Source organism: Nothoprocta perdicaria, unplaced genomic scaffold (genome assembly GCF_003342845.1).
Source record: "Nothoprocta perdicaria isolate Ctin4 unplaced genomic scaffold, notPer1 scaffold_154, whole genome shotgun sequence".
Classification (NCBI taxonomy): domain Eukaryota; kingdom Metazoa; phylum Chordata; class Aves; order Tinamiformes; family Tinamidae; genus Nothoprocta; species Nothoprocta perdicaria.
The window spans coordinates 1,787,192-1,813,587 of NW_020454694.1; the positions used below are offsets into that span (position 1 = coordinate 1,787,192).

Sequence of the window (26,396 nt, forward strand, 5' to 3'; positions counted from 1 at the left end):
GAAAGACTATTGCAGAGTCATGCAAAATTAGCATTCCTGAATTTATTTACTGCAGCACTTAAAAAAAAAAATAAAGAGCACTAAGTCAACACAAATGATTCACACATCATTTTGTATCGAAGAGCAACGCATTTCCCCCACTTCAAGACCATTCACTAATGGTTTGTTTTTACAGTTCCACAATCATTGAAGCCATTTTAATCAAAAATGTTTCAAAACTACATTATGCAGCCACTATAATTTGCAGGAGAGATGTTAACCTGGCTAAGATTTCTGTAGGGAAGTACCTATTTTTCAGTACCATGTTTTGCTCTGTGCACAGTCTTTCCACTCAATTTACCAAGTGTTACCAAGACTCTAAACTTTTTTTAAATATAAAATGGAGCCTAAAGAAGAAAATGAGTTCCATTCTGATGCTTTTCCAAGAACTGTACTACTATGCTGAAGAAAGACAAAAAAAGTTATGATGTKGACAGAATGGACTGTAGACGTAGCTGCAACCTTACTCAAGTTTACTAAAGTTGAGAATAGCGTCCTGTAATTAAGGATGTGTTTCTATAGTTAAGGATGGGTATTGTGCTGTTATATCCCACAGCCTTCTCTTTGCTAGAACTATGCTCCTGGTTCCTCCAAAGTTTTCCAATTACTTAATTTCTGCCTAAACAAATATTTTTCCACGTTGTTTCAGCCAAGCTTCAAACCTTGTGAGGGTTAAAACATAAAGCCTGTTCTCAAACGGAGTGGTACTTCATGCACGGCCAGCATCAAACTTCAAACTGATACAGAACCAGCCTTCAGTGAGGACTGATCCTTTGAATGATTTACCAAAAGAAGACATCATCAAAACCTTAACATGTCGAAAAAGAATTTTTGTATAGACTTTTTCATGGGAAATAACAAAAACTAAGTTCCTTGGGGTTCACTTCATACWCTTCAAGCTTGACAAGTCTTACTCCAAAATACTTTTATTAAACTGCACTTACCATTAAGGCTGAGATTTGTTAACATCCCCTTTGCTGCTGGATGACTCATCTTCAAGCTACATACATTCTTTTAAAAGTTATAATAACTAGTCGTGCTAGTCAGTAAGCAACATACAATAAAGCTTGTAGGYCCAAACATACATAAAATACTTCATATAGTAACTTCCTGCTAAAGACAGCTGCAGAAAGTCCACCTATTGACTGAAATTATAACACTAATAACTATGTTCCAACCCCGCTGAGGTTCTCGTGGAACAGCTATTGGGCAGTTCATTCAAACTATCATCATGACTAGGTCTCATTAGCAATCTTTTCTTCCAAAAACCACACGGTTCTATTCCTACATTAAACCCAACTTAAAGAACACTGAGCAAGCCTGACATTTGGGAAGAGGATGGAGGCCAGTCTTCCTGKTGAGCTATAGGCTGAAGTTTCCTACTCACCATGAGACTATATAGAGCTTTTGAATAGGATACGAGCACAGTTTCCTAGAAGTCTTGGAACACAAAGCTGACACTGGCAAGAGAACCTGCCACAGCCCTCTACAATACCCGGAACAGCAGAGGAACAGGAATATGGTTCATCTGGCTAATGTACTCAGACTAAGAGCATTTTGCAACTGTAAATTATGATGTCTCTTACAATGAAAAAATCTGCTCACCATACTGCCAAGAGCCAGTGAGTATCCAATTTTTGAAACACCAACTGTGTGTATTCYCAGTAAGCAGGTCTTTGGGCAAAGAGCTATTCTAGAAGCCCTGCCATTTAAAAAAGATGAATAAGCCCCAAATCAGCACAGCAGCTATGCCACATTCTCTACCTTCTGGGGAAGGACTAACTCTTAAAAATGTACTGACCATGTAAAAGCAAATATGCCAGGAAATATGCACCTTTCAGCTGAAGRTCCATCACTTTTTATTCATCAAAAGAAAGAGGTCAGTGTGCGAACACTTCCAAGCAACAAAGCCAGATGAGAAACGCTCCTGGATTTCAGTCAGCCCAGTAACCAGCAGCCTGTTAAGCTCGTTATTCCCTTCTAGCAATCCATCTTCTACAGACCCACCACCCCTGCTGGCAAAGGCAGCAATTCCAGAGGCTTTCTCACCCTCTCCGAGGCCGGGAAAAGGTCTTGCACCCTCATTTCTAGCACGAGGGAATGAAATTCCATCCTGGCTAGCACAGTGCTATTCATAACATAAATACCTGTTTCGCAGCTTGGCTCCCTGACCAACCACTTTGCATGTCCAAAGCCCAAGTGCATTTCCTACGCTAAATGGAAAGTGACTGCCAGACAGACTGCAAACCTTTCTGCGTGATAGTCCTTTCAAACTCAATATCTGACCAGGGATGGAACAATCAATTTCTTAAATAAGAAACATCTCTATAAAGTATATAATGAAAAGTCCAGCATGTCTCTCTAGCATAAAATTATAGCAGGCAACATCACAAGCAAGGAAGGCAGTGCAACTAACAGGTTTGATATTTCTCAGCCCCAAGAAAGCCTGGCACAGTCTTCCTCCCTTCTGCAACCACAAAAAAAAAAAAAAAGTTTTTTTCTTTACAGTTAATAGGAAAATACATCTTTCTAAAACAAGTTTGTATGAAAAGGCTCTCCAGAATGCAACAGCCAGTTTAAATAGACGAGATTTCTAGTGTTCTCAGGCTACGCTCAACAGTTTCCTGCACCAGAACCTCTCCTTAGGCACAGGAGCCTAAAGAGAAAAACTGCAGTGAGCGACTGCCTCAGCTTGCGCTGACTGTGATCCTTCTTTTCCCACAGGAATCTTCAAAGGCAAAACCAACACARTGGCAGGATCTGCTACCTCCTCCAAGATTGCACTGCAGCTTTTTTTGTGTGTGTATATACAGCAGCTTTTTTTGTGTGTGCATACACAGAGGCACCCACATACATGTACAAAAAGGAGTCATAAAGAAAACTTAGTTCAGCAGATTCCACAGATGACTAAACTGGAAATGGAGCAGCTGTGGACCCAAAGCACCTGTAGCTACTGCTTATGAAAGAAAGGTGACAAGATGACATGTCCATTGATAACATGCTTGAAATGCTGTGGTGGACAGGAGGYGGAGCTGCAGGATGGGGCAGAGCTTTAATAAATCAATAAGAACGGACAGTTTGCAGAATCTCACATCTGTTCCATACAGGTGGCTATGTTGAGCCACCTTTCCAACTCCACTGAGTTGTGGAGTCTCYYTCTCTGGAGGTCTTCAAAACCCGCCTGGATGCCGCCCTCTTCCACATGCTCTAGGTGTCCCTACTCGACTATGGGGGTGGGACTAGATRATCTGYAGAGGTCCCTTACAACCATTCTGTGATTCTGAGGCTAGCAAAAATCTCAGGCATCCTTTAGGCACCTCCAAAGTGGACCCTRCACAAAGTGGATGTAGATGGCTACCTCAAGCTAGTTCCATAGAGCCACAAAGCCTCAACAGGAGCAGACTAAGATGCCCTAGGAGGGCTGCTCAAAGAGCCACAGGCTCTCCGTGGAGCGGAGCCTCTCTCCAGAGAGCCWCAGCCCAGGCCCCTGCAGAGCTTCACTCCAGAGGCCTTGCCTGAACTCAGTGTTATCTCCTGGAAAGACAGCATGCTTTACTCACAGCCCACTCACACACATTTCTCCACCACAGTTACTGGCAGTTAGGATGGGGCTATTTAGACCTCGTCTGGATAATACCATGGGAAACACTCATGTTCTAGAAAAGATTGTGACTTAAGAAATTCACCTGGCATCTCCCCTCATGCTCRTCCCAACTCTGGGAGCTGCAGGATTTGTACACGGTACACAGAAATGAGAGACCCACTTAGATAAGAAAAGGTATTTAACAGCTCCAACTGCTACAGTGCTCACTAGCTTGTGACTATATAGAACTAGCTTAAACGCTGGAAAGCAAAGCATGAAAGGAAAATACCTGCAAGATGCAAACAATGAGCAATATCAGTAAAACAAAGTATCACCTGTGGCTGCTGAAAAGAAAGAGCAAGAAAAGAAACCCTGAGAGAAAAAGCACCAACAAACTAAGCAATGAAGCATACAGTTAATGGAAACCTGCACATGAGGCAGACTAATAGGCCTGAAAGTGTTCTGTGGTAGACAGCAAGAGATAAGGGTTGAGAATAACTCACGACTCAAAATGAAATATTAAGGCAAAAGTCCCTCATAGTCAWGTATGGCTATGTACAACCATTCTGTAAATGCAAGTATGGGCAATCATTCTAAGCCAAGCAAACATTTGATTCTAAATTTTCAAGTTTCTAACTGTAGGTTTCCTGACAATAGAGAGAGAGAGAGAGAGAAGACAGGTGCACACACGAATGCTTCTCAGTATTTTCTCCCCAGCAAAAAGGAGAAGGTATAAAGCAAGAAATGACCCAAATGCTATATTTATAGCATGCTTAGATGTTGTGAAATAGCTCTACTCTGCCCTTATTTTCTGTAGAGCTTCATTTTATTAAGTTTCATCATACAGGAAAAGAAAGAAAAGATTTTTTTTTTAATCTAAGTTTTCTTAACTACAGATTTTTAAGTGAACTAATAAAACAGCTGAGTATTCTGATACTTCCCTTTTCTGCCTCTCTATCTCCATACATTTATGGCAGAGCTTGGAAGAGTCAGTATGTAAAAATAATTTTATATAAACAAATATTTATACTTGATGCGATGACTCAGTTGTATTTTATTAAGTACTTAATATAAATTAAGTATAGTGAAAGTATTCTTTCATTATATAACGAACCTCACCAAGTTAAAGGAGATAAACAGATAAATAAAAAAATACTAAGAATCAATTTCAAGAGATGCAGTAAGTAACYCTTATAAAGTCTTTTGGGTCGTACTTCCTAATAGATACTGATAACACCTCTGAGTTGCATTATGGACAGGCTGATGCTACCCTACAGCTACCTTTCATTTTTTAGGAAATCTGCAAATCACAATAATGAAATCAAAACACTAGTTACATCTTATTGACATAAAAATATATGATGCATCTCATCTGGCAGGTATATGTTAGCTCAAATTTGATCTTTTCTATTCAAGTCACATAAGAGAAGATTACATGAGCAGGCTCATTAAACAAATAAGTCCTACAAAAAACCCTATTTGAAAGAATCTGTTATTCATAAAAACACATAAACCATGGGATAATTCCCCTTAATATTTTTCTGAACATGCCCATGAATCATCAGAAAGAGCTGTTATTTTAGCAGTAAAGTTGCTTTTGTAGCTCTTTTTATTCCCCCTCCCCCAACAAATAACGACRTTTCCGATTGGATCTTAAATTTATAACTGGAATGAACCAAGACGCAGCAAGTCTATGAATACGAARCAGATTTCTGCATTCAGAGATTATTATTATTAGTATGCACCATCTTTATACTGTTTTAAAACCTACCATACAAAAAAAAAAATCCTGGCAAGGGTTTTGGCCCTTGTTTTTGTCTTTGGCAACTAATTTCAACAACCCTCTGACAGCTTAAGGAGCACTAGAAGCCATCCCAGTGCAATACACCCCTCTGCTAGGCAGCTGAAGGCTAGTCCTTACTAGCCATGCGAAAAGGAGCAAATCCACAGTAACAATTTCGCCCTTCCAGACTGGCTGAAGAATTTCAGCATACATTAATTTTTAACAGTAAATGATTTGTGGATTCAATCAAAGAGCCACCTATACATTCATTTCCTCAGCACAATTGTTATCTCCAGATGCTCAGTTTATTTATAACACCAGAGGCCTTTAAAAGCTGATTTTACATTCACAAAGACAGACTAATGTGCACACATCTTTACGTATTTATAACGACACAAAACAGGGTCCCTTACAGTTTTCAATTCTGCAAAAATACTGCAGTCATGAATTAAACATCCCCTTGCAAAATTCTCTGGATGGTGTCTGCTTTGGCAAGGCTTTTGGAAACACCTATGAGTTGGAATAGCTCTACATTACCTCCAACCTTAGGCCCACCAGCTGAACCTGGCTTTCTTGCACTGTTTGAAGGATTTCCTGGCTTTTTGGGTGCAGGAACCTTGAATGCTGAAGCAGCTGATGATGGCCTATTTCCATCCACTGACTCTTCATCATCGAAGCTTTTATCTAAAAAGGGACAGATTGATACAACATAATTATTAGAACAGATGYATATTTATTTTCCAACCAGTTATGCTGCTTCACATTTCACAGAAATGGACAAAATGAATAAATAAAAATAAATACTGATTACTTCGTCCTGGGATCAAACCTAGGATTAAAATGACAACCAGAAAGAAATAACCTTTTTTTAACTTTATACATTCCTATAAAATAAGAGCTTTGCCTTCATAATTAGCCACTGTAAGACTAAACATAAAAATGAATCCTACACATGCATTCCCACAAAGGGGAAATATCTTTGCACAGATCACATATTTCTGCTCATTTCTGAATATTTCCCCMAAAATACAAGCCCTTAATGCAATTTTCAGCCATTCTGGTGTACCCAAGAGAAATGCTTCTCCCTTTTCTTCTAACTCCCGCACGTCTTTTCTGCTACACATCCTCCCACAATGTGTCTCCCAGCACTCCCTGTCTCTCCGCTTCCACCCGGATTTGGCAACTCACAGTCGCAGATGCGCTTGCAGATGAGCCGCCTCATTCCTCTGAGCGCTCCCAGGCCGCCTCGCCCCAGGCTGGCCGCAGCTCCTCACATGGCCCCGCGCCGGAGCTTCCCTTGCCTTGCCTTCCCTTGCCTTGCTAGGCGGAGGCGGCAGCCGGAGGCGCCGGGCAGCAGCGCGGCCGCAGCGCTGCCGCTCGCGCCGGCATCTTCCTCCCTCGCCCTGCGCTAGGTGCCGGCGCAGCCAATGGGCGGCTCGGTGACATCATCTGGTGGGAGCCGCGGCCAGGGAAAGGTGGGAATCCTGCGAGCAGCCCCGGCCCTGCCGCACCGYGTAGCGCCCGCCCGAGCCTTCCCCTCCGCAAACAGCTCGGGCAGAGAACACGCCGGGGCCCKCGCTCCTCCGGCAAGCCTTGGCCCCCTTAAAGTGGAGGGAAGAAGGCTTCTCCGGGGACGGGTTAGAACAGACTCAGGAGCCTGTGGCTCCTCTCAGAAATAAAATGGGTGAGGCTGACACAGCTGCAGTGCCAAAGCACCATTTAGCACGTTTCTGTCCCTAMCGCCTGCCATTTATAAAATATATATACGTATATATAAAAGTTATTTAATTGCAGACCTTTGTCAGCTCAGGTGTGCTGGCTCTTCATTTATTCTTTGCCTATTCAGGGTTTGTTGCCAATAAAATGTCAGCGATATTTAATAACGCAGCTGCCCAGAGGAAAGCAGCTTTCATCCAAACACTCAAGCAAGGTTATTTGTCCAAGAGCATTTACAGCAACACCAAGCATTAAACCACCCTGCACTGAATACGTCRGGCATCACCGGTGCTCTGTGTACTTAATAAATAAATTTCTCTGGCAGTAGCAAAGAGCTGCGTGTTGCACTGACAGATCCTTACGAAGGAGAAAGGAAACCAAAAACACAGTAAACACCCAGATGTTCATTGACAGCTTTCTCTAATATTATTTCCTCCCCTCACAACCAGCAATTTTGAAGAGAACGTTGCTAAAAATAATTGGGTTGGGCTCGCTGAACTCCCCGAATCCATGGGAAAGGCCGGGCCTCCCTCCGGCTCCGTGTTGCCATGGGAACGGCACTGTATCCGAGCGGGAGCGCTGGGGAGGAGCTGCTGCCATCCGTGCTCCCCGCGCCCGGAATGCGCAGCCGGGCGGCGGGGGCTCTTCCAGGGGGGAGCCCCCCACCCTACACCAAGCACCGAACCCGAGCACCGCCAAAGGGGTCGGGGAGCAGTGGTTAATGTCCAGAGGACAAGGCTACGTGTTATTTCAAAATGGCAACAGGGTGGGATTTTCAATGGCACGAACGGATCAGTGTCACGTGAATTACTACCAGAAGAATATGCTTTGCAAATAACTATTTTTTGCTGATGCTTTTTTCTGTGTGATAATAAAGCAGCTACGCTCGCATGTTACTACCCAATAGTGCTGCAAGGTGGCATTTGACGGGCAAATATTGCTAGGTAGCCTTTAAAAAAAAATGAAGTTATTTATAGCACAATTTTAAACACAGTGTTTCTTATGTTCATTTCTGCACAAGCTCCTAATGTTAAGAAAAAACTCACTGGCCCCAATCCCCTGTACACTGCATCCACATGGTCATAGGCATTAATTTGACTGCATTCTGACTACTCCCTATGAAAGAAGACTCAAAAAGGAGAATTGTAAAAGTTTTTGCTCAACTTAAAAATGTTTAAAGGACCTATATCAACTCTGACTTTTCAGGCCAACGTGATAACACCTTAAGAAGCTATAAGCCAGATTAGGAAAATCCTGTGCCATCTTTTATAGGAACTGGAAATTTTCTCCACCCTATTGGGCCTTGCCTTGTGCACTTCCTTGAGCTTTATTAACAACAGAACCTAGCTGATCTTCAGGGACTTTTCAGTTGCAAAAAGAGGAATAACAACATTCATGAGCATCTGAAACCTGAGCTCTGCATTTACAGAMGGTACCTTTAAAAGGAAAGCTTTATCTGCTTCAAGTGGTAGGTGCTTTCCATGTGCTCTCACCCAATACATTCATTTTAATCTTTCCTAGGAAAGCATTTCCACATACGTGCGCATGCAGAACTGCACTTGAYGGAGCTGTTATTCCGTGTGGTATCATCAAGGTGCGATTCCACTGCCGCCCATGGAGCTGAACCTGCTCAGTGCCTTCCTGGAGCGTACGGAGCGGGGCGAAGCCCCCACTCGCGGCCCTGGGAAGCTGCTGGGAGGGCTGCTGCGCAGCGGGGCTCGCGGCAGCACCGACGCGCTGCGGTTGTGCTGCTGCAAGCAAAAGYCACCTCTGCAACGCAAGTCACAAAAGCTAAGCCTAAGGTTTTYGACTGTATTTAATCCGAAGAACGTAAACTTTCTCATTCTGAAGTGGCTTTGAGCCAAATATCTAGAAGTTTTTGCTGGAAATATTAAAATAATTTTAGAAGCCACATACTTTAAGGATATCGAATTTTGCACTCTTAAAGGTAACTTACGGCTGTGAAAATACCATCCAAAACCAAGTTTTGAAGTTACCAAAAAACTGGAATAAAGGAAGTTATATAATTTGCTAGCAATGTACAGAATATTTTAAATGAAGAAAAAAAACCCACACACAATTAACGAAAGGCTCAATCACAGTTAAATCCCACACATCTGTTCTCATACTCTTCATTTTAAAATCACAAGAGACAAAAATGAGTACTGGAGGGAGAGCACAGCCGCCTCTCCCCTCCCTTCCCCCCAAAAAATCTTGGAACCTAATACTCCCAGAAGCTCTTTTCCACATGAACAACTTCCAGGCAAAAGAAAATAAATAAATAAATCATTCATATGTTTAGAAAGTTGCAAGTCCCAAGGATTACAAGGCTCATCTTCTATCCAGTAAAGAAAAAAAAACACGGCATGCTAGGTGACTATTCTGCAGGTACTACACAGAAAGTTCCCTGGCACCTATGGAATGCTGAACATTACTTTTACAAAATCAATTTGAGAAAGTTAACAGCAAATAATACCAATATTTCATTTTTTTTTTCTGTATGTAAGAGGACATATATCAGGGCCTAGATTTTACTCAGGATTCACAGCTTGGAGTTTACCCAAATCTTAAACTATATCTGGACACAGCTGTCTGCTTTGAAATACCAAAATATACCAAAWTTTGGAACCACAGATTTTTGAACTGAAATATGATTAAAAGATCAGTGATAACTTTCTGTCTTGGCTACCAGATCAGTATTATGTAAGACCTGTTCTAAAGGTGTTCAGACATACCAAAAGTCAAACAACTACAATCAATCTACATCCAAAGAACCTTCCAGCACCCTCAAGTGCTAAAAATTTCTAAATAATCCATGGAGTAATAAAAGTAGTCACAGATGTATCACAAGGCATAACAGAATCTACAACTTACCTAGAAATAAAAATAGTTTATCATTAAAGAAAACTGAAAATATTTACTGCCACCACAACTCCACTCTTTACTGCAGTTAGTCCGAAGATTCACAAAATTAACATGATATTTAATATTTAACATTTTGTAAATCAGTCAGTGACAGAGAAAAAAAGAAACAGTATCATCTGTATATCAGTAGAAATAGAACATCTGTAGTTACTGGTGCTACTTGGAAGGACTCAGCTGGAAGACAAGAGATACCTTATGCACCCTAAGTATCCCTATGGGTGGAAGGCAAATGGGGAGCTGAAGCAAGAGGAAGAAGAAAAAAATAAGCAGTGATTCCTTGCAGTAACACTGAACCAAAACCAGGTTTAAAGGCAAAGAAAAGGCTATGGCTATGTCAGCATTGGGATTTAACATTCCTAGTGGTACTAAGCTCCTGATTACTCACATGCAGCATTCTACAGTAGATTGACAGCAGTCAAAGGATATTTTGCTGAAATTGCTTCTAAATTTTGGATTCTGATGTAAGGTACCACAGCTATATTYGTTTTTCCCTTCCAGTAATGCTAAGAGACACTAAACATTTTTTGAAGTGCTGCTAGCAGCTCCTCCTTTGCACCACAAGYGGCTTAGAAGGACCAGACATCACAGCAGAGGTGTGCCCAAGCAGGATGGGGACAAGCAGAGCTTGTCACTCCCACTCCTAATGACCTAAGTCACTCCTACATTCCCCAAGTCACTCCTACACCCCCYGCCTACCGAGAGCGGCCAAGGCCCGGGGATTTAGAAAGCCTGGCTGCGCCAGTTATTCGGAACATCTGGGACAGGATCTTCGCTCCGTTCCAGATGAACTGCTGCAGCCTACAACAAATAATTTATCTCAACCATGAAAATGAAGCCACGAGCACCACAGATGCATTAGGTTAGCTGATCCTTCTAATCCAGCCTTCATGCCAATTGTCCCACAGGATTCAATGAGCGCTTTATCCCTTACACATCAGGCATTCCCTGCGGGGGGATTCTGTTTGTCCTAACGTGTAGGGTAGGGCTCAGTTGCCAACACAGCCATCTAAAACGAGCGTAGCCAGTGCAGGGCATCCTGCCTGGCCTCCAGCTGACATTCCTTGGAGGCCCTGGACTCTGCATGGCTAATGTGGATAATGCAGGGTACTTCAAATGACATTTGCTGCCCCTACATGGGCAGCTGGATGGCAGCCAAAATGCTGTGCAGGTAACAAAGGCCAAGCCCTGTGCGTTCTCCCTGCAGGCAGGGCATCCCGAGCCATCAGCAGCCGAGCCTTTATACAAGGACAACTGCTACTGGTTCCTCCATGGCTGGAGGACGATTCTTCACCAGAAGGCCAAGTCCAGTGACCAAAGCTACACGAGGACACTTACAAATGGATTTCACTATTTCATGACACTTGTTCTGTTTCTTTCTGTATTCTTGATGGTGGCATCTACACCTATGGTGTTGATGGCGAGTTGAACATACCTGATGCCCACCACCAAAATCTCAAGCTCATACCTCRAGAGGTTCCCACCCCCATTGCAGGCTCAGCAATGAGAGTGAGGGAGGAAAAAAAAAAAGAACAAAGCAATGACAAAAGTAGTTAAATAGCATCACTGTGCTCAAAAGATACAATATATAAAAGTCAATTCTGAAGCCAAATTCCTTTTTCAGGTAGTTCCAATGAACTACTGTGCCTCCAAAAAAGGAAAGTGTGCAGTGGGAACCCCATTCCCAAGTCAGTTTTAAAGAAATATTACTTATCTCAAATTCTTGCTTGCTCTGAAGTCATTCTCTGATAACATTCCCCAGTCTTTCCAACCAAATTGTATGATAAAGTACATCTTTTCTGCATTTCAACCATTGGTCAGAGCATAGTGAAAGAGGTTTATGCCACCTGTGCATATTTCTATGTGAAATCTACATAAATGAGGCARAACAAAACATTATAGGAGAGAAAAGAGGCTATAGATACATTTACAAAAGAAATACTAAGGGGTGACAATAGCACTTGTCATAATTATCTACATTTCTTCTGGTTCTGTCTGATGATATTAATAATTTACCTAATTTTCTCAACAGCTTCAAGAAAGAATGTATTCAGAAAAGATTTAATTCACAAAAAGAAATACAATGTGATTCCAGTAGATCTTTTCCTAGTCCCATGGAAAGTCACACAGTTAACCTACAATGAAAAACGGTTTGGCAATTTTTAACAGTTTTTTTTTGGCAACCATACCAATAGACCTACCTCTCCTAACATCTCCACAAAAGCTTCATCTTGGGGTTGCAAGTCTGATTTAGAAAAGCTAGTCTTAATATCCACCTAATTCTATAGTCYGTCTGGAAGACAGGATTTAAATACGTTTCAGACAAAGCTGGAAAAAAAAGCCAAAATAATCTGTGCTAATTTCTCTTCTAATCAAAGCTTCATCMCAATTTATAGTTCTGAAATAGGGCCTTTAAACAAAAGCACAAGGTATTATGTAATTTTTAGCATTATCTATTACAGCTTCTGCAAATCTTATTATATTCATGACCTTTAYGGCTTTATAGCATCTATGAAGTTTCAGTCCAGTTAAATTTGAGTAAAAAGAGAAACAAAAAGAGTCTGTCCTTTAAGTCAGTTCCAAATTATTTACCTTTCAGTTGAGTTAACCTTGTTCTGCACTTCCCAAATGTTATTCAGAGAGCTAACTGAAAACTGGGGATGTTGTCAATAATACWATACTTTAGAAATCGAGTTGACTCCATTTAAAGCTTTCTGCGGGTATATTCAATAAATTTCTGAATCAGCAACTGACAGTTGGCAGCTGACTATAACTTATTTACTAATCAAAGCATAGTTTGATCAGCAAGGGCAAGAAAAAAAAAAAGGACAGTCGCCAGAATTTATGATAAACCACCATCTAAGTACAACCAAGCAGTAGGATGAAAAATATTTCTTTTAACAGGTTATTGCTTAAAGGTCACAAGCTGTTTGGGTCACACCAAGTACATTCTGTGCTGAAGTATTATTAGGTAAGGTACCTTTCTGGAAAAAAAGGAATAAAACAAAACAACATCAAAACAACAACAATTAACAAGCACTGGCATGACCTGTAGATGAAATCAGAGATGGATTATTTCCACTATTTTAAATGGGCAGTTATACTCAGTAGCTGTAACAGAGTGACTGATGGTAGCACTCCTCTGCTGTAACACCAAGGGAAGTAAGTCCACTTGTGCACAGGTGTTTTGCTCTCCAGTGAAACGTTAGGAAGAAAGCTGAGCAGGGCAGTTACCTCTTAACCCGTCAAAGGCCTCTGGCAAACGAAGCATGAATATTCCTGGAGAAGTATCTCTATGGAGCCACTGATCATAACAGAATCAGATTATTTTAAAATATCACTGACCAAATAAAAACAAATGCAAAATTCAGAGACTATTGAATTTCTTAGTCCCTAGTAAATCCGTGAGCCATAGTAAAGAGAAGGGTGGGAAGGGTAGAAAAACGGGGAAAAAGCGCCCCACTCTAACATTCAAAGTCACAGTTAGCCGTCACAAGCAGCCTGCCTGCATGCAGGTCTGCTCTTTGGCATAATGCCTTATGGCAGCTGCCAAAATCTCCCTCAAAAGCAAGCTATCGCTTCAAGTATTTTCTTGAAGTATAAGCCTCTCTTTTTCATCTGTAAGATATTCCTGAATTTCACAGCTAGGCTTCCCTCACTATGCCTGGTTTCATTACTGTCTTCATTACCCAGGCTCCAGCAGTTTAATTACTTCCATCTTCACAAATTTCCATCACTTGTGCACATAGCATCCTACCGGTAGTTTTTTCAGTAAACCTAATGATCTATTTGAAATGAAATATATATAATAAAATGAGTCTACTGTACATAAATTACAATAACATGACTAAAATTATACATGTACTTAAAAAAAGTCCTGTGAGAAGAAAGGATCACTATTTTACTAGCAGTAGTAAGGCAAGAAACCAATTGGTAGCCATCAAGTCAAGCAATCATTTTTGGTCTTCTCAATACATAACTCGTTCATGCAGAAAGAAATACCCAAGTATTTACATCATTTGATTTACAAACTGCAAGCCAGGAATGCATCACTCAGGATACAGCAAMGGTGACAGAGGCAGATCATGTTTGTACTCCACATGGCACCCGGCTTTCACAAATACCCACAGTTATACATCATGTAACAAAGGTGTACAAACAGTGCCTTGCTATTACAGACTGATGGGTTTAACTCTTTTCATTGTTTTTTTCCTAGCAAATGCTTGCATCAGTTTCTAACATGGCTGACTTGTATGTTAACTTTAATATGCACCTTGTATATGAAAAACTGCAAAGCACCTCTGCAAATAAAAACACAGTCCACAGAAGTAAAAAGTATAAATTAATGTGAAAATAGAGTAGATAAATTAGTAGATAAGTATAGGGAAAAAAAGATAAATTTAAATATAAACATRAAAAAAAAGAGAATACTACAGCAGAGAATGAGAAAGGGTATTAACTGTCTTCCAGCTCACTGGCCAACCTTCCACCTGCCATATTCAAAATTGGAGATCAAGAAGTTATGGTGAAATTTGCCTTCCTTGGATTTAATGTAATTGCTGCAACTTCAATCWAAGTGACAAAATCTTAAGTTTAACTAACACAGACTTGTCTCAAAGTGGAGGAAATGCATGCACAAAACATCACCAGATCTGGAAAAAAAAAAAAATGAAGATGCTCTGACATCCTCTGGAAGCAAAAACATCCAATTTGAAGACTATAAATGTGGCCTGAAGGCTGCTAAGACCGTCACTCTTCATCTTCACTTTTCTTGTCCCCTCCCCCAACCCAACTATCAATAATTTCCAAAGCTTTAAAGTTTCCTCTCAGGTTAACAGCAAGATTTTGAAACATCAGTTATATACATACAAATGTGCATCACAGAACTRTTATAGCAGTAAGAGCAAAAATTGTGTTGGTTATATGTTATTTTGGGTTTTTTTTTTTTTTGAAGCATCTGTGTATCTGCTTTAAATTTTAATAATTATTTTTTTGTAAGAATCCAGAGAGCTGATTTGCAAAAGTAGTAAAAAGTTATTTTAAGAAAAGCATCATTCTTTCCTACAGCCCTACACAAGCATATTTCAGTGAAGATGAAAAAGAATGTACACAATCCTAAACAGTTTTTCAACTATCCTATGCAGAAAAGAATATATGATTTAGATGAATGCTATCACAGATCCTTCACTTCTAGAGAAAATATTTCCAATAATCCCATAACTTGTTTTCTAATCAGTATTTATTACTATACTATTTAAAATGTATTACTATACTATTTAAAACTTGTTCTTAAAGCAAATTACCCAGAATAATCTGGGAGGCAAAACCTACTTTTCACTATCATTCCAGACATCAAAATTAAATGTGATCATCACTCATGAATCCATGCTGACTTTGAGAAAATAATCATGTCTTTTTTGTATGTTTCCACTTTTGTTTTCTAAATGAGAAATTCTCCGAGTTACATATTTCTTTCTAGAAAGATAAATTTAAATCCAAATCAACGCTGAGAATGGGCAGGTTCACCCGCTCTGTGAGCGGCAACTGCTCCTTCTAATGAGCTCCGGGCTTCCCTCCTCCTCTGCTCGGCTGCTTCACTGCCCCGTTGCACTTCTGCTGCTTCTAGCCATGGGTCCCTCCCAGGCAAAAATGCCACTGGGAACCCCTTTTTTAATCACTGTGACATTATTATGCAACCTCACAGTAGAAAGCAGCTTTGCACCGGTTGGGCTCAGAAGAGCAATCAAATTCCCCATTACAGTATCTGTCCTGCAGCTTTTAGAAACTGTGAGTAAAGCCGTGTCCTAAATCAATGCATCTACTGACAGTGAACAACAGAAGTGTGGGGAGAAATCAGAACAGAAGTGCCAGTACATCCTAAAAAAAAAACCCTAAAAGAGCCAGGCCAGAGCAGAGCATAGGAGGGAACATGTGATGCCTTTCTTTTCTCCAGAATAAGCTTCTGCTACTATCTATAATATTGTTTCAGGAAGTGTGCTCTGGATGGGAAGTACCACAGCTCTATCATACAAATTCTAAACCAGAGTAGCAACTGCTCTATTACCATCATTCATGAGACTCAGAGAGTTTAAAAAGCCTCCTTCTTTCTACAGGAAAAGACCTATTATTGTCAGAGAAACGCAGGAATACATATCACAAGTGTATATGCAATACAAAGGGGGAGGGGGGGGTATCGTTCTTTTTGTTTACTTGTTTTAYTAATCAAACCACCTCAAACATTCCTGGAAACTCCATACCTTCAGTATGGCCCATCTGTTTTTTCAGTCAAAAGTAAAATATTTAAGCTGCACAGATTTTACAGAACCTACTAATCGGATTAAAGACTTAAAACAGTCTTCTGCTCAGAACATCATCAAGGAACAGAAGATAAATGTTCTTGTACTATAGGACCATGCAAAGATTCATGAAATATTTGAAAAACAAASAAAAGTCATTATTTGTCATGTATACATAGCAAACAAAAAAGATATTTTCTCCTCCYAAGCCATTTGCACATGCTTCCTCCTCTGAAATGTGACAAGTGTTTATAAAGTCATGAGACATCACCAAATTGGGTGGCACTTCACTGAAAAAAAAATCAACTGATAAGAATAGCAAAGTAGAAGATCTATCTCATTTGTCTATGACTCACAATAGCACACAATATACATATATATATTAATGCAACAAATGGGCGCACCAAATATGTYCCCTTACAAAGCTGATTATATGCTTTCAGATAGTCCTCAAATAGCCTGCGTCTGGTACTGCAGCRTGGTTGGTGTTTCTGAAGAAACTCAGTGGCTAATCTTCTCTTCACGCCCCCTCCTAGTTTCAGGCAGATAATTTCGCCCCTTGTCCTAATTACCTTGTTGCCCAGCAAGCAAAACAACCCTTTACCCCCCGAATCAACATAGAAGGAATTGACAACAACATGACAAGCTACTGATGGCAGCCACTGAATTCTAAACCAAGAGTGTGATGTGGCAGGGCTGTTATGTTGCCCACCTCCTAAACACTCTAATCTAGTTATCAGCGGATAAGGGCAGAAATGCTTTATCTGCTTCAAGGAGCAAGAAATTCAGAGCCAGCAACGCTTCTCGACCACGTTTGCAAAGCAGTCTCAGAATAAAACTTGCAGATCAGAGATATGCATTCATGGAAATATGGGAAACAACTTCAAAACAAAGATCCTGAATGTTTCATTCAGAATAGCACAAGTAACAGTTCAGTGCTGGGAGGTCCACACACAAAAGACTGGAGACTGTGAGACAGCTAACACGGGGTAAACAGAGAGCTTGGCTCTTCCGCTTTACTGAGGAGATCAGATTAAGATTCAAAACGTAAGCACTTTTTATTTACATTTCTGCTTGTGCTCATGAAAGCTAAAAAATGTCAAAATGTTGCAATGAGCCAGGCTGTGTTGCATTCTAGATTAAACTTTTAAATCACCACCACTACATGGTATTTTCAAATATGCTCCATGCAGTACTCTAACATATCTAGGCTAACTACATGCATCATAAATTATTAAGTGAGTAAACCAAGTACAATAGATGAAAAACCCCATTCTCTGAAGTATCTAAACAACGTTTTCCATAACAGTAGTATAGTCTCACTAACAGTAAGTTAAACATACATATTAGCCATAAAGAACTATCATTTTATCATGAAAAGATTTTTCTCAAATGCTTTAGAACCACTAACTTAAAACACATTGTTTCTTCAATAGTATGCTGCATGCTTGGAGAACATACAAAAYGTTTACAAAACAGAAAATCAAGGCTAAACCTACATTTAAATTCTGAAAGCAATCCAAAAAAATAGTCTTTTTATGGTTTTGTTTTGCCTGAGAATTTCGTAACACAGTGTCAAAAGACTGAATTCCTTGTAAATGTGGTAAGCGGTAGTTTTAAGAGAGACCAGCAGCCACATAATCATCCTACACACTGTTAATTGTATCTGGCATTACTGCTCAAAGCTCCTACACAGGCCGTCAGCTGACTGCCTCAACAGCACTTTGTTCTTAGTGCCTTTGTTAATGACGAATTAAATTATACAGGATCGAGCACAACAACCACCCTCGCTTTATAAACCTCAACCATCCCAGGACCACAAAAATCCCTGCAGCCCTGTCTGGGGAATACAGTTGTGTTTCTGTTAACATGTTACAGCTTGCATCTTTTATCGGCAAGTTACCACAATTCGTGTTTACACTATGGAGAACCGTAGAGCTCCACAGAAAACCAGTAGGAATAAAAACATTCCCTTCCATCCTCCAAAAAACCAAAACAAAAAAAAACTCTATGAGAAAGTGCAGACTATATGTCCAGTTCTATAAAGTCAACGGCCTTTTGCAACCTGCTGATGACAAGCAAAGCAAAAATACCAAACGGCTGAAGGCTGCCTGAATTTAGTTTTAACTCTATGGTCCAGGCTTATTTTCACTGCTCTGTGCAAATCATCTCCTTCAACATCAAACGTATTTAAAAAAAAAAAAGTGACACAAATATAATTTTTGGAGCTTTAAGCAAAGCCCTGGAATTTTAAGACTACTTCTACTGATGTTTTAGCAAACTCAGATGAAAGACTGATTTTAATCTTCTCAGCGTGCTTAGCATTTTATGTTTAACGTTATTTACCATCATAGACAGCTTGGAGACAGGGCCTCCCGCCACGCTGCTAGACTTGCCGCGCTCCTCAAGTTTCTCTGAGCACAACACACAGAAAGTCACCAAGCTGCAGAGCTCAACGCCGAAACCGCCTGTCGCGACGAGCCGAGGGTCGGGATAAACGCTGAACTGGGATAAACRCTGAACTCGGATCCGCTTCCTGACCAAACCGCGGCCCTCTCGGCCCGCGTTCCTGACCTACTTCCCAGGGGTTTGTGTAACAACACCACCGGGCATGGAGCGGGGAGCGCAGCAACACGCTTATTCAACAGATTTCCTTGCCCTGCGAGCAAGCCACCTGTGTCTACTCTGAATTATTGTTTCTTCCCAATAAATACATAAAAAGGAAGTAGATTAGCGAGGGCTTCCGCGCCGCGCAGCACGGCGGCTTCCGCCTCATCCCTCAGCGCCGACCCCGCACAGACCCCAGCCCCGCCGGCGGTTTAAACCGCCAGGGCCCCCGGGCGCGCGCACGTTGTTTCAAATTATTTTAAAAAATAACGGTGCCCCTGCGCGCAGGGCTGGGCGCAGCGCTCCCACGGGAGCCCCCAGCGCCTCGGGCCGCCGTCCCGCCCGCGCGCGGCGCCGCGGGCCGCCACTCACCGTCCCCAACGGCCATCATGCCATGGAGGAGGAGCCGCCGCCGCCGCCGCCGCCCGCTCCGCGGCGCAAGGGGCTCCCGCCGCGCCGATGGCGGCGGCGCGGTCACGTGGCGCCCGCCTCCCGTAATTACCCTGCGAGCGGCGCCGCCCCCGCGAGCCCGCGGACAGGCCGCGACGTCGCTTGGTGTCCCCGGGCGGCGACAGCGGCGCCGCCCGCCCGGTGTGTCCCCCCCTTCCCCCCCGACTGGCCCGGGATGCGGGCAGCGGGACGGAAAACACGCGAGTTCCGCCCGTCTCGTCTCATTCGCGATAAGAGCGCCACCGCGAACTGTGCAGAAATACGGCGAAATAACAAATAATTATTTAATTCTTCCCTGCGCTGGGAAACGGAGCGAGAAGCCGCTGTTTTACYGCACAAGTGCCTCCATGGAGGCTGGCCCTTGGGAAAAGTGAGGCCACGCAGACACCCGCAGCAAAAGGCGGCTTTCGGAAGAGAAAGAGCTCCCTGAGCAGAAGCTCGGGAAGCCAACCCTGCTGGAAACATCAGGAGAAAGACAAGGGCCTTTTCCCAAACCGTGCACGGGAGGGGACTGTGCGGCAGCACGGAAACTAAAATGAGAGCTCGCCTAAAGTCCGAACGCCAGCTTGTGTTYATTCCTACACTTGGGAGGTGCTGAGGGCAAAGGAGCCGGATGCTGCGCAGCAGCCGGCTGGAAAGGGCTCCCTGTTGGTCAGACAGGCGCTAATTGGGATGCCGGAGCTGCCGCGAGCTCCTCGGAGCAGCCGCGAGCGCCCGGCTTTCCCGCAGGCCGAGGAGCAGCCCTTGGCGCGCGGCTCCGTGCCCGTTCCCGGAGGGCAGCTGCACGGCCTCGCTGCGGCCCCGCGGGACTTCCCTCTTGGGAAGCGTCCGTGCGCGCAGCCATGGCACGGCCTCCATAGCAACCGCAGCTCCCAAGGGAAAACAAACAGCGGAAATGGGAGGAAAAATAAATAATAAAAAAGAGAGAGGGTAATCTATCATAAATAAATAAATAAATAAATAACCTAACAATTGTGTGAGGGATCTTTGTTTTCTGTTGTTTCTGAAAACGTGGCTGTACCTTCAGCTCCGGAAGGCAGCGCTCCCACCAGCAGTTACAGGGAACAGCCCGTCCCACCTATCGCCTCTCACCCTCGGGGAGCTCCAAGGCACGCGCTCAACGGGAAACCCACGGGCTGCGTAGAGACATGCGAGATACACGGAGCTTGCTCCACATTCCACGCAAACCGTTCTGCCTAGCGAATGAGAACGAGTGGGAAGCTCCATATTATCATCCCTGCTCTTCCCAGCCTGAATTCCCGGCTGCCGGAGCCTGTTTCAGCTCCCTGGCGGGGCCTGTTTGCACAGGCCGCCGCGGGCGCTCCGGCGGCTCCGCCATTGGCCGCTCCTCGCGCTGCCATAGGAACAGGGAGTCCTTCGCTGGAAAGCGGGGGGAGGCGCTTCCCAGCCCCCGGCCGGGCACGCACTGCGCTACGGATCCTTCCTTCCCCGGATCCTTCCTTCCCCTCCTCCTCCTCCTCCTTGTTTACCAGCGATCCGAGGCACCAACAGAAGATGGTCGCACAAGACCAAAGGGGGCTGTTYAGGCCAGGCCCTATCCCAGGGACTAGGGATGTTAAATCCCTGCTGTGCATGAGAGTACAGGTAGGAGGATCCGTGGTCCTTCCTCCTCTGCAATTCCCACACGCACCTAAAGATACCAAAACAATGCCTTTGAAACCTGCAGTGTGGGAGCCCTCCATGAGAAAAGCCTCCATCTTTAACCATTTTAGTGCTGTTCTGTAGCCTTTCAAAGWTCCCAATAAATACACACTAAAAAACATTTTTCTTCAGATGGATTCAAGCTGGGATTTTTGAGATTTTTCTTCTTCATTTAAGTGCATGTTAAATTAAGTGACTGAACAACTGCCAGAAGTATTCCTTGCTGCAAGAACCCCGGAGTCGCATCCCGGTGTTCTCAGAAAATAGGTCAACGCCACCAAGACTCGCTGCCGCAGCAGCAAGGCCTGCGGGGGCTACGGCAAGACCCTGCCTCCTACAGCCCTTCCTCGTCTGCTACACGCTCCAAAGGGAATCCTAGGCAGGACACGGAACCAATCTGGAAAAGTAACTCCGTCAAGCTAGGAAAATACTCCCTTCCCTGGTAAAAACCAAGGCTCACTGAAGAGCTTTGTCAGTCCAACCACATGGAAGTCTATCAAGATTCCTTTTTTCTTTGGACTGTCATTCTATTCCTCCTCCTTATCTTCATAATTTCCCACTCTAAAACAAACTCTCTCTCTTTTTTTCTCTCTGGAGTGTTTGTTTATAAATAATTAAAAAGCTTGCTTGTGCACATGTGTGTGTAAACAAACACACACACACACACACACACACACACATATATACACACAAACATATTTAGAGAGAGCATTTATTTTGGAGTAGGGAGATATATATACACGCACAGAATTTAATAGCATTGTTTTTAAAAAAGAAAGAACTTTCAACATTCTACCACATACTTTTGGACATAAAATTCTTGCCTCTATCCAGACACGTTTGATAAAGCTCCTAAGAGAAATGTTGATTAGCTGACTACAGGAATTCCATGGCAACTTCCAATTTACATATGGAAGCAATAAATACTAATTGTCCTTCAGAGAACAATGAAGCACTCAACCATGACAAAACAACAGCAATAGAGCAATATCTTTTTCACTAGCATTAAAAAATGATGAAAAGTATTCAAAAGATACACAAGTTCCAACCACAAATATTGAAACAAGTAGATCAGAAGGACTCTGTCTTCATACTACCCAAAACAGAAACACAGTATAAGACAAAAGCTTACAAGACAGAGCGATTTATACCACTGCAGATTAGCATTAATGCCTGTGATTTACAGTTGAAAAAAAGGGCTTAAAGAAAAACCCACTCAGTCAACTCCAGTGTGACAGGAACAAAAGCTCAGATATGCTACATTAACAACTTCAGCCATTAGCAGAGTATTCTTTTTTTTTTTATATATATTTATATATATATATGTAAATTATAGTCAAAGGCATTCAATTATATTCAGCGCATTTATAGGTGTCTGCATATAAACACACACACCTTCCCTCCCATAACTTGCTCAGTTAGAAGCTCAGAAGCTCTCCTATAACAAAGGAAAGGTTGCAAGTTCAGAGAAATGTGTTTCTATGAACTCTTCTGATTTTACACTAACAAGAGAAGGGTAAAGACGTAAAAATCAAAAGGTAATTGACCATTCAAAAGGTAACTGAACGTAATAAAAAATTATGTGCGTTCCTCAAAATATTTCTGTTCTTACATTTTAAACCTGGCAGTGCCTCCTTCTCAAGCAGAACAGTTGGTCTGAATAACAATGAACATCAGAAAATGTTCCCCTGTAAAGCAAGATCCAGTGATTCCTCACAGAAGAGAGAATTAAACTTTCAAAAACAAGCACAATAATATCACTGCCACCTTCACCTCCTTTGTTCAACTGCTGATTTCCACTTTTTTTTTTTTTGCAAAATGTAGTTTTCAACAACAAGTATAATTTTGTTCCTTTATACTATGTCATACTGTATAAAGAATGTACTAGGAAACAACAAGAAATCTCTGCCAAACAGATTTTGTTTTCATGAAATGTAGCAAAAAGAAGAGCTCAAACGCATTACCACAGAGAGGAGTTCCAAAGGGAAGTCTTAACTTCACCATTTCAGCATCTTTAAATACTAACTCCCTAATTTTATACTCCGTAAATACTCCGTGTTTTACAGTGATTATTTAACATTTTAACTGAGAAGGGATCAGACAAGCACATCCAATCTTTGTTTTCTTTTGGAAACGTACAGTAATATAGCACAGGGGCTTGTTTGATTGCCTTCCTCCTCCTGCAGGCAAGGATATAAGAGCATATCCTGAGTGCACACACAGCTGGCTATAGATCCACTGCTTCCTTCCAAGTAGTTTCAACACTTTTTCTTCCAACTGTACTCCGATTGCAGACTAGAAAGACCTCTAGTAGCACAGTATGAACAAGTTGTTTTTCCTATACTATTTTCATCACATTCCTACAAACACCTTTCTAGAGTCATCTCAACTCGATAATGCTAAAATGTACATTTACAATCAAATTTTAAGATTAATACAAAATATTTACGTTTTCATACTCACCACTGATGCTGCTTGAAATCATATTTCCAGAGTTTTTCACTTCATCAAATTTTGCAAAGATGGTTTGTAACCTGTAAAGAACAAACACAACATATTTGTCCACTGAAAATTCTCTGTTACTGATCAAAAACAGCAATCCACTTCTCACACATAAAGCAGTAATATAGCTGGAAGTTGGCAAATGCAAGGGATGATGAGTTTCTAACAACTATTCCCAAAGGACTCTCTTCCTCTTAAATTAGTTAAGTATCTTCTAACAAATGGATAGAAAAATTAAGTCAAGTTAGCAAAGAACAAAACTGAGTATGTCTGAATGTCTGAAATACTGAGTTGGCCTGTACTTTAGAGTTTTAAGTAACAGCATCCGCTTGCAAGCAGCTCTGATATTAGCATTTATGCACAGTACTAAAAGATAACAATTTGCAAATAAAATGCTTATGTGGGAAAAATGAGGACTACTATGTAACTTGTTCAAAGACAATTTCTAGTTTATATCAGAAGTCTGTTTCCATTTTCAGTTTAGTCAAACAAAACAGGAAATAAGGGAATTAAACTTAACCTCAGCACATGTTAGAATAAAGGTGATATCTTATTAGAAGAAATATAATGAAACATTACGCTCAAGATATATTAGTCTAACACTTCAACTTCTTTAATACAGAGACTTCGACGAGTTGCCTGGTGCCGTGAACATCACTACAGAGAGTCGTGCAATGTTCTGAGTTTGGCAGCTGCAAGAAGAAAATGCTGTTTAATCAAAAAACTTGGCCAACATCTGAACAGCCATTTCTCATCACTCCTGAAGAAAACATTGTAAAAAGTGATAGAATCTTGCAGAATAAATCAAATCCACAGGCTAGCAACAGGTCTGTACTGACATAACATTTGACTGCAAACAACAGAGAACATTTTCTTCTATTTCTCTAATGACTTCTCTTGTGTCTTAAACTTCTCTGAATATGGTAATGTCTAACCTGAACATGAATTTTACATATAAGACTAGGAGATTCAAAATCTGGACTTAAAACATGAGTCCTTAAATATTTCAATGTACTACTAAGAAGTCACAGCTGACAACTGCAGAAACAAGATTCAGGTACATCACCAGTGCCAGAGACTATTACTTATTCAAATTCATTAAAAGAGCAAATATTACAAGGTTCTGCTTACTACTCATAATCCAGACTGYGGATTATGACACATCAAGGATCAAGACTTTGGATTAAGACAAACCAAGGAAGAGAGGCACAAACGATGTTTGCGCATGAAAATCCTGTAGAAAGTTGCAAATGGAAGGAGGTTTGAGGAAATTTAACTTCAACGTTTCCATACAAACACAGTTTCTACTCTGTGTTCCAAGTAGAGGTTTAATGCTTTAACCCACCTTCCCTGACAAACTGTACAACCAAATTCACTCAGCTGCATCTCCTTTATCCAGCAACAAATGTGATAAAATCATGAACACACACACACACACAACAGTATGAAAACTCTCAGCACTTCAGCATTTCCAAATGTTTCATCTCAAGACTCCCCCACCCCAAGCACTTTAAAGCAATTCACTGAAGAACAGAATTTGTCCCGTACTTAGCAGCCACACAGGCGAGGCTGGCAATTTCACCAGAAGCCCTACCTTACTTCTCACATGGCCAAAACAAAACGAAATTCATCTCATATAAGTCCTAATGGCCTTTTAACACAAATCTAATATTATTCTACCTTCTCAATTTATTTCTCAAAACTATCTGTGACTCTGTGGTACTCTGCATAAGTTTCCCCCGTCGTAGTCCCTGCTCTTTCAGGGTCCTGCTCCCCTCTCCCTTCTGGGCCTCCCTTGCATTTACGCCCTTTGCAGCCACAGCCAAGTGGTGCTGAAACAGCAGCAATTCACAATGTCAGCCTGCAGTGCGTTCATCTTAAACCTCACTCTTTTATCAAAAAGGTCAATTTGTGAACCAAAGGCAACTTATACTAAAACGTATTTTTGCACTCTTTTAGATTTGGAAGAATATGGGAATAATTCTTAGTTTTCCCCCCAAACATTTAAAAGGAAACAGCACATTAAGGGGGTTGCATATACGAGGGGTAAGTGCTGGCACCTGGACATGTGAAACTTAAATGTAAGAATTACTCCCATGTTCTTCCAAATCTAAAATAAAACACACAAGACTATCGATATGTAAAGCACTCTGCCATCTTGCTTCCATAAAAGCAAGCCAATGAAAGCTGCAGATATACAAGAGGTAATATTTTTACTGTTTAACAGCAACTATGGATTTTAGCTTAACACTAGCAGATTCCATATTTAAACACTGAATTTCCAGATTGTCTAGTTAGGAAGCAGGACTTACATATTGAATCTGAAAGGCAGAAATTTAAGAAATTATCATTCTGAGAAAAAAGAAATATGAGAACAATAGGAATCAGGAAATTTTTAATTTTCACTTCTATTTTTAGTATCTTGTGGCACTGGTGGCATGCATTTGGGGCATATACAGGGGGAGTACATACATCCTTATCTATACATGCACACACACAGCTTAGACATTCCACCCAAAAAAATCCTGCTGCTTTGAATTCGGCTTTCAAGAATGCTTCATTTAACATCTTAAACGTAAGAGAAAAGGGAAATGCTTCCTTGTAGATACATTACACTAGTACACACATTGCTTCTCACTCCAGGCAAAGCGTCTGGGGAAGCAGCAACTCTGAACATTCGAAACCACGCAGATTTGCCAGGAGCAGATGCTGTGCAGTCACCGAGCCAGACTGGAGGACAACACTGTATTGCTACTCCTACAGGCTCTTAAACAGCTTGTCTTTATGGCTCCAGATAGAGGCAATCTCTATAGTATTTTGTCAATATTTTTTTTAT

The 26,396-nt window shown here is 41.7% G+C and overlaps 1 protein-coding gene across 3 annotated transcripts in view; it reads right to left on the reverse strand.

The window, feature by feature from the left end:
• CLASP2 (cytoplasmic linker associated protein 2) overlaps window positions 1–26,396 on the reverse strand; it is a 127,747-nt gene that overhangs the window by 73,480 nt on the left and 27,871 nt on the right. For all 3 annotated transcript variants that reach the window (XM_026034979.1, XM_026034978.1, XM_026034977.1), the window contains exons 7-8: window positions 23,522–23,592; window positions 5,943–6,089 (exon numbers count right to left, since the gene is read on the reverse strand). In XM_026034979.1, coding sequence (XP_025890764.1) covers window positions 5,943–6,089; window positions 23,522–23,592 — 218 coding nt within the window. The remainder of the gene's footprint in view (window positions 1–5,942; window positions 6,090–23,521; window positions 23,593–26,396) is intronic.